Genomic DNA, 17,304 nt, shown 5'->3' with positions numbered 1-17,304 from the left:
CACCCAGAGTCATCCGGTTTTCAGCAGCATAGGCCTCAGCGTTGCAAGTGCGGCCGTTAGTTTTCCTCGGGTCGCACTTGAACTTTTCGGCTCACCTCGTTACAGGGGTCATCCTGGAATGTTTTAGACTTCTTGTGCGGGCGGATAAATGTCGGATTTCAGGCAGATGAGTGAGGGACCACATGGAACTAGTCAGTTATGAGGCCATCTTGACTGATGCCAAGCCACACCCCCTAGGGGTGACTTATTAATATTTAAAAGGAAGGTTTTTATATGTCAAAAGGATTTATTTTGACGGGTCAAATTACTGTTTTTACATTTCTACAGTAACGCTACAATGCTATCCTGAAGCCATATGTAGTAGGCTGGCTTAGTATATGGTGCACACTTATTTTAGTACACCTTGCCCTAATCCAGACAACCCTTATGGTGATTTTAGTGGTCTTAGACAACCTTAGAAAGCTCTCTGTGGAGAGCAGTCTTCAGGCTTAGTCCAGAAGGAGTGGTAAGAAGCTTGTTTTACCAGATCTAATCATATAGTGTAGATTATAAAAAGTATGTCTATTTATTACACAACACTCCCTAACATATTGATATATCTCCTAGCAGGAGATATCAACACAAATACACAACAATACTTCAATTGCTAGAGGTAAGTAAGCACATTACACAGTGGTCTCCAGGGAAGACCAAACCATATTCTAAGAAAGTGGAATGCGAACTGTGAGTGAAGTCAGGACATAGACCAGGAGACTCAGAAGAGCCGGGTACACAGGGAGCCTCCCAAGAAAAGTACCCAGGAAGCCCACGAAGGCTGTGTGCAGAGTGGAAACACAGCCGCGTACTCGATAGAAGCTAATGGGAAAGTCGCGGTTGCACTTTTGAAAAAGAAGGACCCTTCCAAGTGGACCCTGAAGAAACCCAGTGAAAGCCAGAAGGTTGGAGAGTCACCCCACTCGTGGATACCCTAGGAACAAGGATACCTACACAATGGAAGCCAGGTGCTTAGGTGTGAAGTTACATCGGAAACAGTCGTAGACCACAATGGAGGACTTCAGTAAAGATGCCATTGGTGAAGAAGATGCGAGAATCCGGTGGAATCCAACAGTGGATTCTTGAAGTGAAGAACCTGCAAGCAGAGGGGACAAAGTCTGTGCCCCTCGGAGATGGCAAGGAGGCACGGAAGAGCAATGCCCACTGATGTCGGAGGATGCAGGAGTGTTGACGGTGACCTTCTTGTTGCAGCTGTGAGGACCAGGCAACGCTGAGGAAGACCAGGAGCCATGCACGAGCTGTCCCACAATAGAAGTCTAGAACCAGTGGGTCGGTGTCGAGGCGGGAGCACCAACAAGCCTTGGCAGCCGCAACATAAGTGGAAAACAACGAAGGAGCAACATTGGGACCAACAAAGGTCCAAGAAACTCACCAAGTGCAACAGAGTCCGAGCAAGCAGGGGAGTCCACTGAAGCAGGAAAAGACCCTCGAGAGGACACACTGGCCAAAGGCACTGTATTCACTAGAGGACCTCAAGCAGCTTACCAAAGATGAGGCCCACAGCGCAGAGGATGCGGTGTGGACGAAGATCTTGGCAGGAAGAGATGCTGGAGCTTCTTGTAGCCTGAAGATCTCTGGAGTGCAGAGCTAACAAGCCGGGGCAGCAGCAAGTTGATGCAGTGCACGGGGGTTTGGTCCCAGCAGTTCCCGACGAGGGATACTGCTCTCAAAGTTGCAGAGAGGACAGGTCAGGCCTTGAGGGTGTTCCAGAACCACCATCTGTGTTGCTGAGTCTTTCGAAGTCCGTGGGACGTCAGGAGCAGTAGACCGGTCAGCTTCGTTGCGGGGCCTTCACATATACGGGAGTGACCCCTTCACTCCAAGGGAGATTACTGTAGGTGTCTTTGATGCCCACAGGTCTGTTGAAGATATTGGAAGAAGCACAGACACAGAAAATTTGCAGAACAGCGAGATCAGGAGCTGCAGGAGTCTTCCTTGATGCAGTCTCAGTTCCAGGCAAAGTCCAGGTGTCCAGACGGTCGAAGAGTAATGTGGTTTCAGGTGTGAATCTTGTCTCACGATGAATCTGAAGAGCCACCCACAGGTAAGCCCTGAAGTAACCTAGGGAATGGGTTGGAATGAGTCCGGGGTCCCTCCCAGAGGTGGGGCTGGACAGAGGGGAGGATACTCCCATGTCCTTTGTCCAGTTTCACACCAGAGCGGGAGCCAAGGGTTCCCTGAACTGGTTCCAACTGGAGTATGCAAGAAGGGCACTAAATGTTCCCTTCAAAGCAGTCTGGTGGCGCTGCAAAGCGCCCCACCCCAACCCAATACACTAAGTCCTGTCTGGGGAGGTGGTCACACCTCCCTGCAACAGGAAACCTATTGTTCTACCTTCCCCTGCTTGAACTTGGCTCAGCAGCAGGATAGCAGAATCGTGGCTGTAGTCGGCAGCAGCACCAGCTGGCTGTCAGACCCTGAAAGGCTGTAACTGTCAGTACAGTGGGGTACCCCAAGGGAGCCCCCCCCAGTACATGGGATCATACTTCCAACACTGGAATCAGTGTTGGGGTATTATTCCAACATGATTGATACCAAACATGACCAGGTTCAGTGCAGTCACTATATAATTAGACATTTAGTAATGACTAATGTCCACTATATGTTTTAAAATGGCTGACCGCACTTACAAAGCCTGGAGAGTCGATTCCAGGGTTTGTAGGAGTGTCCTGCTCATGCAGGGGCACCCTTACACTTCTAACCAAGCACCCTACCTTCAGGATTGGAAGGCCTGCCTTAGGGGTGAATTATAGATTTCAAGTGTAGTGACCTCAGATATAACGAAACGTATATCTGTTGTAAGTGGTGCTAGCACTAGCTTACATATACTGCAATGGCAGGCCTGTAATCACAGTTTGAGTAGTCTCTCATGGGTAGCATAATCCATGCTGCAGCCTATGGGAGACCTCTAGTGTACCTATGCCCTGGGTGCCTTAGTGCCATATACTATTAAATTACAAGGGTGCGCCAGTAGCTAATTGTGGAGGTACCAAAGTACTTACCATGTCAAATTTATGGAGGAAGCACAGTGTCTGGGGTCCTGATTAGCAGGATCCCAGCCAGACTTGTCAAAAACATACTGACACCAGCAAAAAGTGGGTGCAACCATGCTAGAAGGATTCTACCTTCCTACACCATGTTTGCTCTGCTAGTGTTGTGGCTGGAACAATAGGTGCTGCAGTTCACTAGTGGCATTTAATTTCCAGGCCCGAGTATACTTTGTACTGTATATTAGGTAATTATGGGCAAGTTAAATTTGCCAATTAGAAGTAGGCAAATTCAGCTATGTTTAGATGGGGTATAGCGTTCCAAATCAATCAAAAATATAGTGTCCTGCAAAAGCAGCAAAATCTGAGGTGCCACACAGAAAAGGTGGGTTTTCGGGAACAGTTTATCAGGTTTACTGTCTCATGTTTAAACAGTGACTAAATCCTTGTTGCCTGGGGTCTAAATAACCCTTTCCTGTGCCATGTTTTGGCGAAAGGTTTCCAGAGAGCCTATCAGTCCTCTGGTGCTACTGATTTCTCAGTCATTGATGATCCTCTGCTCACTGGTGGAGTCTGCACAGGATGTTGGGTGTCAGGCACAGTCGTGGGAGGCCTCCGAAGTAGTCAACCTCTCTCCTTCTCCTCTGTTGGCACTATGTACTGGTTATGTTTTAAGCAGCTATCAGGAGGCAGTGAGCCTCATTCCAGCACTGTCAGCTCCTGCATCACTTTTTCTTGGGTGCATAGTGCTGATGGTGATTTTGCAGCGATTGGGGAGGCAGGGAGACTCACTCTAACAAGAGAACTGCCTCTTGCATTGCTCCAATGCTGTTCTGCACTTCCAGGCTATCCCTTCCAGCTGGATACAGCATCAGGGTAGTCACTTCCTGTAGGGGTATCTTCTGCTCTCCTCTTTCAGCAGGTCCGTCAGGCTCCAGAACTCATCCAGATCCACAGCTTCTCTAGCAGCTCCATGCACACTTTCCAAGTGACATAGAGTGCCAAATGCAATAACAACTCAAATGTTGAGCATATGTATACACCAGTGTATCATATAGCTTGAATTAGCATGCAAAATCGTCTGCCTTTTACTCTTAGAATTATAGTAAACTAAATATGTTTCTGATAGCAGCAGCAGAATTTGAATTTGTTTGCTGCACTGACATTTGCCTAAGCAACAGCAAAATAACCTCTACAATTTTGTAATTATTCATTATATTACACAGTGATGCAAAGTCATAATTATACCCAGCTGTATTAGTTGAGTAAGATCACTTGAAAGTAGTCAAAATGTCCTTGTTACTTGCAAGTCCTTATCCACACACGTATTCTTGTATCGCCTATAAATGGGACGAAGTCTTAGTAAACCTTCCTGCTCTCTGTAACATTGAGGCCTCATCACCATCACCACAATGTCCCCTACCTAGGGCACTTTCTGCCACCAGACAGTACAAAGCACACACCATACTGTTGAACGTGGCCCTTTACGCTGGGTCATCCCCTAACCCTTTGCCTTCGCCCTCCTGTTTTCTGAACCCATTTTGGTTGGATTTTAGGACTCTATGCACTTTACCACTGATAACCAGTGCAAATGTCCTTGTGTCCTTTCCTTTAAACATGTTAAAATTGGCTTACACCTAGTTGGCATATTTAATTTCCTTGTAGGTCCTTAATTGAGTAGTACTGCATGTACATGCCTAACCCTTCCTTTGTAATACATATAAATCACCCCCTAGGGTAGGGGGCAGTATATTTAAAACGTTTAACTTTTACATGTCCTTGTAGTAAAAAACTCTTCAATTTGTTTATTACTACTGCAAGGATAACATTGGGTTACTTCATTATATTTAATAAGTGATAACTTTGAATTGGGAACACATAGGAATGTCGAGTTTGGTCTCTAAAGAATTGTAATTTAAAACCCTCTTTAAAGGTAAAGTCGGATTTTAAGTCACAATTCTGAAAATGCCACGTTTAGAAAGTTGCAAAAAGAACAATTGATGGACAGAATTCAGAACAATGTCATACATTCACCCCAGTACAGAGATCTGGGCCTAAATCCATCGTTTTTTTGCTCACCATGCCATTCCAGTTTGTACCCAGCCATATGCAAATCAGTCTTGACCCTGTGCCCAATGGGAACAGTCCAGCCCGAACTGCCAGGCCAGGTCCTCCATGGACTGGAACCAAGCATCATAGGACCGGTTTCGGGGGTTCACCCCTCATCAGCCAGGATAGCTTGACTCCAGTGGCATGGAGAGCACGTTTAGAAAGTTGCCATTTTCTTTCCCAATCATTTGGTGCCTGCAGTCTGGATCTTGGGTCACATGACTAGGAGTAGCTGGCAGTTGGTCTTTGTGTTTTTCTCTCAGACAGTGAGACAAAGGGGGAATAGGTGTCAGCAGGATGGGCCATCTCTGACATGATAGAGGGGTTGAGCTTACACCTACCACACTTTCACATCACAAAGGCTCTCCGTCAGCTCGCACACAAAGGGTTTGACACGTATGTGGCTTTTGTGCCCCCATACAAGCTAGGGCCAGGACAGGGAGGCAGGAAATTCCAAACATCTCTGGGAGTGAAAACCTCCATAACTTTCTCCTAATTCAAAGCTGGCATCAAGTATAAATATTGGACCCTCAGACCCAACTCTTCAGTACACCTCCGGACCTGTGGATACTACAGAAGAAGGACTGTTGTACCGTTCTGCTACCAGAAGGATTGCTACTCTGCAGCCATGCTTGCTGAGAAGGGAGATTGGACCTGAACCCTTCGTCTCAGGCTGAAGTGACTCCAAAGGTCACTTGACTGATCTGTTCTGAGCTACAAGGACATAACTAACTCCATCGGATTCCCTCCATCTGCTCAGCTGACCTACTGCCTCGACCTGACTGAGTCCTGTCAGCCTCTGCTGGAGTGAGTTCCTGATCCCCAAGAGGTGCTCCTCAGGTCCTGGGCCCTTGGTGTTGTATCAGTTAACCTCCCCCTTAAAGAAAAGGAGAAATTCTGATGTTGTGGGCTCTTTGCGACTGTGAACAGGTCTGCTTTTGCTAAAATCTTGCTGACCCCACCGGTCGCCAACGCAAAACTCCTCTGAACCTGACTCTTCGCAATACAGCAACCCCCAGCTCCGACCGGATATGTGAGATCTGCACTTCGCGCTGCTGCATCCACAGTCCGCGGTGACCGCCAACGTGAATCTCAAGCAGCGACCACCCCAACTTCTGGCTGGATCTTTGCGCTACAACGATGACCGCCCACGACGTCCAGCCTGCTCTTCACGCTACAGTGATGACCATCCGCGATGCTCTCCCTATTCCTTGTGGTCCCTTCCACCGCAAACAAACTCTTTGCGTGGGACTTTAGAAGGTAACCCTTTCAGCAGGACTAACCTGGTCCTTGAATCAGTCTTTGCTCCGTCACGGTCGGCCTGAACTTGTGTCTTTCACTCAGTCTTGCATATCTCCGGTTGGGTAAACAGCCCTAACAACAAATACGTCACCCCGCATGCAATTACAACATGGTCATTACAACAACTGCGTTGTAACAACGCATACCATTACCCCGCAAGTCGTAACAACGACTTGCGGAGGGGAAGAAGGTGTTGGATTTGAAATGCAACACCTTCCCTACTGTCCGCACAGACTGGAGTTGGATAGTAAATTATACTATTCCAATATCCAGCGCCTCCCTCCGCAAGTTGCTGTTACGACTTGCGGGGTAATGGTATGCGTTGTTGCAACGCCGTTGTTGTATCGACCGCGTTGTAATTGCATGCAGAATGAAGGCATACATAATAAGGAGGCTTATTCCGCCAATTGTACTGATTGGATTTTTGTTGTTTTGGTCTCAAATAAGTTATTCATTTTTACTCTATTTTTCTAAATTGTTATGGGATTTTCCTTGTGTTATGTTTACACTTTACTACTGTCTGAAGTGCTGCATAAATACTTTACGCATTGCCTCTATGTTTGCCTGACTACTGTGTGCCAAGCTACCAGAGGGTTAAGCACAGGTTAATTTAGAGTTTGCACATGACTTCACCCTGACATAAATTGTGGTTGCTGCTTGAGTAGTGTTTGACCCCTCCCTCAGCCAGTAGCCCACTTTCCTACAGATACCTATCAAGTACTCTGACAACTGGTGAAGGGTCCCAGAAGGTACACATGGAGAGGGAGAAAGAGAGGATGGAAAAAGTATACTGACATGGAAGAATAAGACTTGTAGTAATGAAACGTAGTGGTAAGTAATCAGGACATGTCTATCTTCCTAGTCCCAGTCCTTACATATGTATAAATGTACCAAGCTTGTAACACGATCGCAGGCATCCAGATATGACAAGACCCAGATTAGAGTAAGTGGGATGAAGAAACCCATGCTTGTGCAGACAAAAGCATCAAACGATGCAGCCAGAAACCCCAAACCTACAGTTTATAATAAGATGCAAATGTGCGGGGAGAAGCAAAAGTGTCAGCCCTACAAAATGTAATGTATGGGACTCCCATTTACCTCTGCCCAGGAGGACACCATGCAATGAATCGAGAGCCACTTAATCGAGAGCCATTGCCTATGACTAAGCTAAGAGAGGCCTAAGATAGGCCTGAGTAATGGCCAGTCTTAGCTATTGATGTGAAGTAGCAGTGATGGAGTTCTTGGCCTGGCAAGCCCCCCTATGGGTCACAACGAGGGAATCAGTTAACCTAAGTGAACCCAGTTTTGGGTTGCTTGTGTTCAGTTCAGAATGGTCCTGGCTTGACAGTTAGGAATGAGCAGGACCAAGCGTGATTTGCGAATAGCTGAGTCTAATCTAAGGTGTTATGGTGATGAAAGTAATGATGGACTGGGATACAGCCCGAGTAATTACCAGTGGCTAAAATTAACGCAAGCATTCAACCCATCACAGTTATGTTGATGCAATCTATGGGCTTGGTTTTACTGGCCATTATTGATCATCGTACCACAGATTTTTGTGGTGAAAGCATTCCACAAACTCTGAGGATAAAAGCGCGATTGGGTGTTTTCTCTCTTAAAGAGTCTAATGTTCTTAATTGTAGTTACAGCTTCTGGGTCTTCGAATAGTTTGCCATTCAATTTCAAAGTTCTCCTTTCTAGTCTGGTTGAGCCCAAAGATAGAGATATTATAAATAATACATGCATGATACTGCCATAGATTTGATGATTTGATGTCTGCGTCTTCTAAGTGAGATACGTGTATTCATGTGTACGATTGATATAAATAAGAGAACATATATTCCCTCCCATGCATTGTTCTCCAGCTATCTATCAATTCAAAGTATGAGCATTGTTTAATAATTTACGTGCTTTGGGCTACCGGTATTTACTTTATAATTGTGTATCCAGTAGACCACGCAAAGAGTAAATTAAAATTGGCTTTTTTACGAACAAACAGGAGGTAAGAACTATTTACCAAGGCTTATTGTGCCGCATATCAATATCTATTCACAAAAATAGTATTGATATGCACAATGGGTAAAAGCCAAGGAGTCCTTTTATCTGTTTAATGACCCAGTCTACTTTTAGAAAAACGAATGGAGACCTAATCGTGTCTACAAGAGCATAACTAAAAAAAAAGAAAAATTGAGAAAGGAGTACCTCAATGAGTCAAAATTACACCTCGTGATACTGAGCTGGATTCACTCTAACAGCATCATTGGCACATTTCTTTCCACTGTAATGCAAAGGCACTAAGCTGGTAACATTCCTAAGTGCAACTAGGATCAATCTCTCTCTATTGCTTACTCCTACAAACGCTAACCCTAATTTAGATGGGTACGATCTGCTTACGTTTTATACTGTGTCCCTAACTGTACTAACTCAATCATGTGTAGCGGAATGTCAAATTGTGAATGACTCGCTATTAGAAAAGTACCTCGCGGGTTTCAAATTGTGTTGTAGTCACATAGCACCAAGTTTGAAACTCCACAAGATAAAAGGATGAGATAAGGATCAGTCTTGCCATTATCAAGCATGTCAGCACATGTCAGCACTCATGCTCAAGTCGTTTGCTTGCATCAGGAACTTCTGAGGTATTGTTCTGAAAAGGAAATTCTTATGGATACTTATACCTACAGATTCCTCACCTTTTGAATGTCCCAGACACCAGTCTGGATCCGGAAGCTCTTCAATATTGCTGCACACCAGTAGGGGGTAATGACTCTACTATGGCAGCGTCTCTGTGACTTCACAAAAGCTGTAAAGCACCCCCGTCGGTGTGCTAATGTCCATTCCTTTTTTCCCACACCATTGACGTGATCATGAGCTGTCACTCTCCTCAGATATTGTTGACTTGTTTATGCATCAGCTCCAGTTTCGAAGTCCCTTTTTGAATAAAGTCTTAGAAATGTTCAAACTTGGACTTCCATACTTTTCAGCAGGACCAATACACTTGTATCTGACCAGGGCGCTGTTGCGGCGGCCTCAAAGCCTCAAATCCTGCCTATTTCCCGCATCCATTGATACTTTGTGTTTCTGGCCCTATTTCTACTTAAAACGTTAAAAAATCATATCTCTGGTTCCACTTATTGGATTTTTGTTGTTTTGTGAAATGTTGTTTATTAAATATTACTCTAATTTCCTAATTCTCATTATCTGAAAGAAACACGTTAGTTAGATTCCTCACCTTAGAATATCCCCAGGCGTCAGGCTGGATCCGGAAAGATTTTTGTAGCAATACCCCTTGCGCGTCGCTAGGCGTCGTCTGCGGCTCCGCGTCCGTCGTTGGCGTCGTGCGCCGGAATGACGTCGTCTGAGTACGTAGACGCCGCCCTCGCGCGCTGACGTCAGTTCTTCTTTTTTCCGCGCCAGACAGCGCCGATCCGGGAAGAGCTTACCCCTTAGTCAATTTTTGGCTAAACGTTTTTGACTCTTTTTGGTCTTCTGTCGACTCGACTCTAGTGCCGGTAGGATGCCTGGGTTTTATAGCCTGTGACTCCTGTCATCAACTGATGTCGGTGACGGACCACCATCGCCGGTGCCTTTACTGCCTGGGGGCCGACCACGACGCGGAGTCGTGCCCCGATTGTCAGGCCTTGAACTCGAAGGCTAGGCGGGAGCGGTCCCGTAAGCTTCTCGAGCTTCGGCACTCTGCTCCACGCCGCTCACTGTCCCGGTCCAGGAAGAGGTCCAAGGACCGGTCACGGAGCCGCAGCCACCGTCATCGCTCGTCGGGCTCGAAGTCTTCAGGTAAGTCAAAGCGATCAAAGAAGTCCAAGAAGCGACACCGCTCTTCGGACTCCCCTCGCCGGTCGCGCGACTCGGCTGAGGGTCCGGGTGATCCCACCCCCGCGGCTCCGTTGGAGCCGCAGGAGCCGCGTCCGTCCCCATACTGATGCGACTCCGGCGGAGGTCAGTGCTTTCCTCTCGGCCATGAGGGTCCTGGCTCTGCGCCTCTGGACATGGCTGGAACACCAGGGCATCATCCTGGTGGTTCAACATCTGGCGGGCTCTCTGAACGCCAGAGCAGACGAACTCAGCCGCCGGTGCATGATGGATCACGAATGGCGTCTGAACTCGGACGTGGCGCAAGGTCTCTTTCTGCAGTGGGGAGAGCCTTGGTTAGATCTATTCGCCACCGAAGAGAACGCGCAATGTCAGCAGTTCTGCGGGTTGGAATTTCCAAGGCGGCACTCGCTCGGAGACGCTTTTCGTCGCGAGTGGAGTTGCGGTCTGTTGTACGCCTTTCCGCCTATACCACTTCTGCCCAGAGTGCTGAAGATCAGGCGCGACCGGGCCCAAGTCATCTTAGTGGCTCCGGATTGGGCACGAAGGTACTGGTATCCCGAGCTACTCAGTATGTCAATCGATCCTCCGGTACGACTGCCTCTTCAGGAGGACCTTCTGTCGCAGCAGCAGGGGATGGTCCTCCACCCGAACCTGTCCAGCCTCCACCTCCATGCATGGAGATTGAACGGCGACAGTTGATGCCATTTGACTTGCCTCCTGAAGTCTGTGACGTCATTCTGGCAGCCAGGCGTCACTCCACAAAATCGGTATACGCCTGCAGGTGGAACAAATTTGTGGCATGGTGCACAGCAAAGGCTGTGGATCCCCTTTCTGCCCCTCTTTCTGAGGTTCTACTCTTTCTTCTTTCTTTGGCCCAGCAGGGCTCTGCTCTGGGCACCTTGAAAGGTTATCTTTCTGCACTCTCTGCTTTCTTACGGCTTCCTGATCAGCCTTCTCTTTTCAAGTCCCCTGTTGTTTCGCGTTTTCTTAAGGGCATTACTCACATGTTTCCTCCTGTCCCCTTCGTAATGTTTCAGTGGGATTTGAATCTTGTCTTGACCTTTCTGATGTGCGCTCCCTTTGAGCCTCTTCACAATTGTCCCCTTCGTCTTCTGACTCTTAAGACTGCTTTCATGGTAGCTATCACCTCGGCTAGACGGGTGAGTGAGCTCCAGGCTCTGTCATCTAAGCCTCCCTTTCTTTCTGTTCATCCGGACAAGGTTGTCCTCCGGACTCGTCCTTCTTTTCTTCCAAAAGTGGTGACCCCCTTTCACATCGGGCAATCTGTTACATTGCCCACCTTCTTTCCGCCTCCGCATCCTTCGAAAGAGGAAGAGAGGCTCCACCGTCTTGGACCCAAAACGGGCGCTGTCCTTTTATTTGGACCTCACCAGACAATTCCGGGTGGACGACCAAATTTTTGTTGGATACGTAGGTGCTAAGAAAGGGAGGGCTGTACACAAGCGGACCATCTCACGGTGGGTCGTTTTGTGTATAAAGGCTTGTTACTCCTTGGCGAAAAAGGACCCTCCTGTTGGGCTGAGAGCCCATTCCACTCGGGCTACAGCGGCGACTTCTGCCCTGGGACGGGGAGTTCCCTTGCAGGACATCTGTCAGGCGGCGACGTGGGCCTCACTGCACACGTTCGCCAAGCACTATTGCCTGGCCAGCCAAGTCCGGAGAGATGGCTTCTTTGGCCATTCTGTTCTCCAGGACTTTCTGGTGTGATCTTGGTTCTCAGACCCTCCACCGGGGTTGGTATTGCTGGGGTATCTATTCTAAGGTGAGGAATCTAACTAACGTGTTTCTTTCAGATGAACAAGTTACTAACCTTCGGTAACGATGTATCTGTAAGAAACATTAGTTAGTTAGATTCCTCACCGACCCACCCATCCTCCCCGATATCTAGGGTTAAGGTCATCCTGTTCAGGGCCCTAGACTTTTTGGCACCAGTGTCGGTCTCTTGCATGGCTCTGCATTCCTGAGGCGGAAAGCTATGTACAAGAACTGACGTCAGCGCGCGAGGGCGGCTTCCAAGTACTCCGACGACGTCATTCCAGCGCACGACACCAACGACGGACGCGGAGCCGCAGACGACGCCTAGCGACGCGCAAGGGGTATTGCTACAAAAATCTTTCCGGATCCAGCCTGACGCCTGGGGATATTCTAAGGTGAGGAATCTAACTAACTAATGTTTCTTACAGATACATCATTACCGAAGGTAAGTAACTTGTTCTTTATTGCTTAATGTTTTGACTTTCACTACTTTATACATTGCCCTGAATTAGGGCCTGTCTGCATTATGCCACAGCTAAGAGAGGGGTTGAGCTCGAGTTAATTTAGTGACTTTAAGGTTTCACCCTGACAAGACGTGATTATTCCTTGAGGTGAGCAGGCCCCCACCCCAAATAATAATCCGTTTTCCTACAGTAGCCTTGTCTGCATCCTCTTTTACTTCACCTGTATAGGTCACTACCCTCCAGCCACAGCATTTAGGTCAATGCACTTACACTGTCGAGGGAAGCAGTATCCACCTCCATCTTGTTGCATAAGTAACCCGGGACCATTCAAAATGGATTCCACTCAGACTTTCTCAACACACTGAGTCCTATCGCTTGTGTGCTCCACACTCACTACACATGCATGCTGCTGACACACACATGGAATATCACTGCAAGTATCTTGGGTTCACATAACAGTGGAACTTTACATGAGAGAAGTCGGTAGACTTTCCTGTCCCCAACACAGTGCGAAAGGTCTGGTCAGAGTTCGAATTAACAAAACTTCCAACGCTGCCACCACTGCCTGAAGTGTCTCACCCCAGGCCCACCATGAGGATATGCTTGGTGGGCCCCTCCAGCCAACAGAACAGGCTCTGTACCTCACACTACCAAAGGATCCACCTTAGGCTTCTGTGCATGTTAGATGAGCGTGATTCCACGGCCAATAAAAGAAAATCAGTATACCATTTTCACAAACAGACCAGTATCAAAACAGGATGCCTTCCCACCCCAATATATTTCAATTAAGTGTCAGGGTTGTATGTGCAATGAAAAACCTTGAATTTACAGGAGATGCATAGTTCCATGAAAGAAACATGCTGGTCGTACTTGGTCCTGTTGTGTCTACTATTGTATCTTGATGCAGACATATACCTACTTCCCAGTCTCTGCATTTGATTTAAGGACACCTGCGGTTCTGCTTTCCCTAAATAAGGTGTTGATGTATGAAACTTGAGAAGTCTGCATGAATGTGTAATATGATTAGATTTGTATCTTTTGTCACTTTTACACGATTGGCTATGTATGCATTTTAAGTTAATAGTGATTGTGCTTTGGTGTGTTTTGTCATTGTGTGTATGGTCTATTGGGGATAATTTGGACCAAGTGTTGCAGTGTCTTGAGTTTTGTCATTAGATGCTAGCTTTTTGTCATCATCGATTTTTGTACACTGTATGATATATGACCGTTTTATATTCCAATGTATTTACATATATACATATTACTTCCATCTCATAATCTTTGAAAACATGTATTATTGATCAATAGTTTATACAAACTGCTTTATGGCTGTGGTTCCTGCAATTGTCCAAATTAGTCTACGCATGTTTTTGTTTCTCCTCTACGTATTTCAAGACAGCATCACAAAATATGTCTATATTGAGGAAGAATCTTTCATAGAGGAGAAAGACTGTGCATAAGATGAATCATTATGCAATTTATATAGATCACTTCTTTGCGTGTGAATAGATACAGAAACAATTAGGCATTCTTGTTCATAAACCTGTTTCCATACACAAATTCCCTGGCCTACAGTACTTTACGTTTCCAAAATGTATAATGTCTTTTGGCAGGATTTTTGATTAAATTCGGATTGACATCTCCTTCCTAATTGAGGGTTCCTTGTCATCAACTATATTAGAAGCAATTATTTATTAAAAATGTACATGGGGTCACTGGATGTACAAACAGCAACACTGGAATTATGTTATATGGTAGGTACTAAACTATGCGGCAAGGATGGTTAAATTATTCAGCAAGAAAAGGCAGCACATTTTGTGGCAATATTACTTTATAATTTTGACATTTTTACAAATATGAATACTGTGTGGGTGAAGGTTTCCTCTCATTAATATTAGTTTTATATCTAAATGTAGCAATCAGCAACTGAAAGTTAATTTGTTAAGGTTAGCAAAGAGCCTGCCACTGCCTTGCAACACATCTTGTAGTGTTTTAGAACTTTTTATCCGTTCCAACTAGAAACATTTATTTTTATTAAAATAAGCAAATTATTTAGTAGGTATTGGATTGTGTCGTAAATATGGCAAATCTATAATAATGCGAAAAACGCCTCTATAAAGTTCATCATCTTTCTATTGTTTACCAGTTTGAGATACTGTGACACGACAAACAAGAATGAGTATGTTATTATAAATATAAGGTTTTTGTTTTTTTACAAGAGATCTCTTTTTACTTGTAGTTGGGAACTCCATTTTATTCAGTCGGAGTTTAGAGGTCAGCTCCCTAAGCCATACACCGAGGGCCCAATGGCAACGCGGATTGCACCCACTGACATGAATGACCAAAACCGAGAAGAGTCGTCGAGATATGTAAGTACTTTACTTGGTGCTCAAACCCTTTAGAGACAAAAACCCCTCCTTGCTGAGTTTGAGGCCAAGCTAAAGACTATCCAGCGTAGTTTTCTTTTACAAGTTACTTTTGTAAGGCGTGAGATGCTTTACTGTTGAGACTGCTTAATATTGGACAAATTTACCTATTCCTTTACATAGGGATGCCGATCTTTCCAAATTTAGGAAAGCATTAGCTTTTGACCTACCTGTTAAGGACAGTGCTTAATCTGTGCAGGTGGTGGTTTTTGGTACTTGGGCTAGTTTTCCATCATCGTACTTAGAGCAAGAGAGAGAAAGGCAGTCAAGTGGGGAAAAAGGAGCAAGAGAAACATTAACAAACAGCGTCAAAGAGAGAAACCTTGGATCAAAAGGAACTTCCAGGAGTGAGTTAAAGTCTAGAAGTGTAGAATGGTGGAAGAAGAAGCATGAGATAGACCCAAAATTAGGCAGCTTTGGTATTCCGCAACCCTGGCCTTCGGAAGTCCGGGCGAAAAAAAGTTGGGACTTACACTTAATATATTTATTTATTTTAGTTTTTTAACCAATTCAGCACTGGTATGTGGGCTTACTCAGCTTTAGCTACTGCTACTGAAACCTGCATCTCAATAGCTTCAAAATTCTCTCCCTGGAGAATCCTTGTTCTGTACCAAATGCCCTTACAGCAAAGCCTTGGTGAAGACTTTAAAATGACAGTGTTATATACAAAGAAGATGCTCTTATACCTTCTCACGAATGGCAAAGAGGATCTTGTGATGGAGCAGAACAATACAACAAGCTATGAGTCTTGGATGCCTCCTTATTCCTCATGTAATCTACACGTAGCAAGAGATATTTGGCAATGTGCGTTTCAAATATGTGAATATACATTTTAATTCAGAATTTTCTGGTTAGGGGACGGCCCATGAACACTTTACCGTTTTTTGACCTGTAAAATGATACAGTGTTTGTGAAGTCTTACAGGACTACAATAATTCAGGTCAGCGTGACTGACACGTTTCAATATGACAATACAGTGGCACCCGCACACCTGAAAAACATGACCACAAGTCAGTTCTTTCAGAAATGGGTGTGCCTTTTAAGTGTTCACTGAAGATCAGTCTTTTATGCTATGGACTTCCCATGCTATCCCAAACTTATAAAATTGCCAGTTTTGTCATTATTTTATTTAACATTTTAAAATGGCTGTTACAGTCCACAAAACCACAGAATTTGTTTGGGGGTTACATTTAAATCAATTTTCCTCAAACTTTTAAACAACAGAAAATGTGTTTTAGTGTACCTGGAAAGTTGTACCCTAATAACTAATAGACAAACCTCTTGCAGTCGAAACCTAACAAAAAGAAACAACCCACCTAGTCTCATCGAATCCATTTTGTGCCGCTTCGAATTTTCGATTCTTCCTACTTTGCCAATTGCAGCGGAATTCCCTACCACCAGACATTTGTGCGACACGATCTCTCAGAGACTTCAGAATAGCATTGAAAGGACATTTATTGCAATCGAAAAGGCTTGAGTGACCACTGCCACACTCTGCTTTAAATGTGTTTCAAGTCTGCCTTTTTTGTTGTTTTGCTTAGAATTGTATTTGTCCTAGATATGTTTGTCTTCTCCGGTCATATCCATACACCTCCTGCAATTACTGCATACTTTAGCTGTTATTTGCCTAATACATGGTATATAAAACGTTTCTGACTGAAATGGTATTTCTTCTAAACAAATCAATTATCGCAAAGCAGCATTTGAGTAGACGGGTAGCTGATCAATATCTATCTGAAAGATACATATGGGTGGCCTCACTGTACAAGTCTTTGGCAGAAATTGCTGGAATGGGAATTGAGAGCAGCTTTCCTTCCTATCTGCAGCCTGCTTTCTGTTGGTGTGTAGTCCCATTCACCTCTGGGAATTATCAGCTCCTTTCCAGAACATCAAGGGATGGCGTTCACTTCTGAGGTAGAAAAGGGTTTTGCTTCCCTGGGCCGGCCTTCCCGTGGTTAGCTTGTTAATGCCCTATATTATAGGATCTTCATTGAAGGCATCAACATTAGAATTTAGTCCCAGTCCCGTGCCGGAGCCTAAAGCACTTCGTCAATATATTTATGCATATGCCAGTTAGATAATATATAGTAGTAAGATTAAACATACAAGCACTCAAAGTGCTGCCATTAGAACTGCAGTCTATCACTAGGCCAGTTTACCAAATTTCAAATATTTTTCCACTCCATTTTTGAAAAAAAAAAATCTGAAAAAGCAGCTTGTTGACTGATGTTGTCTCCCCTCCTAAGTATATACAGGCTATATCCATTGTAATGTGTTAACGGACTGTGATTATATGGTTTTCAGTGTCAATGATTCAAGGATGCTAAAGTGTCTAATGGTTGTGGAAACTGCTGT

General features: G+C 45.2%; 1 protein-coding gene across 1 annotated transcript in view; it reads left to right on the top strand.

Annotated features, from left to right (window-relative positions):
- ALG9 (ALG9 alpha-1,2-mannosyltransferase) overlaps positions 1-17,304 on the top strand; it is a 640,871-nt gene that overhangs the window by 333,950 nt on the left and 289,617 nt on the right. Inside the window, exon 13 of the mRNA XM_085645802.1 lies at positions 14,763-14,892. Within this exon, the coding sequence (XP_085501928.1) occupies positions 14,763-14,892 (130 nt within the window). The remainder of the gene's footprint in view (positions 1-14,762; positions 14,893-17,304) is intronic.

This window comes from Triturus cristatus, chromosome 3_1, assembly GCF_964204655.1.
Source record: "Triturus cristatus chromosome 3_1, aTriCri1.1, whole genome shotgun sequence".
Taxonomy (NCBI): Eukaryota; Metazoa; Chordata; class Amphibia; order Caudata; family Salamandridae; genus Triturus; species Triturus cristatus.
The sequence above is the reverse complement of the archived record's forward strand: the minus strand, read 5'-3'. Positions and strand labels throughout refer to the sequence as shown.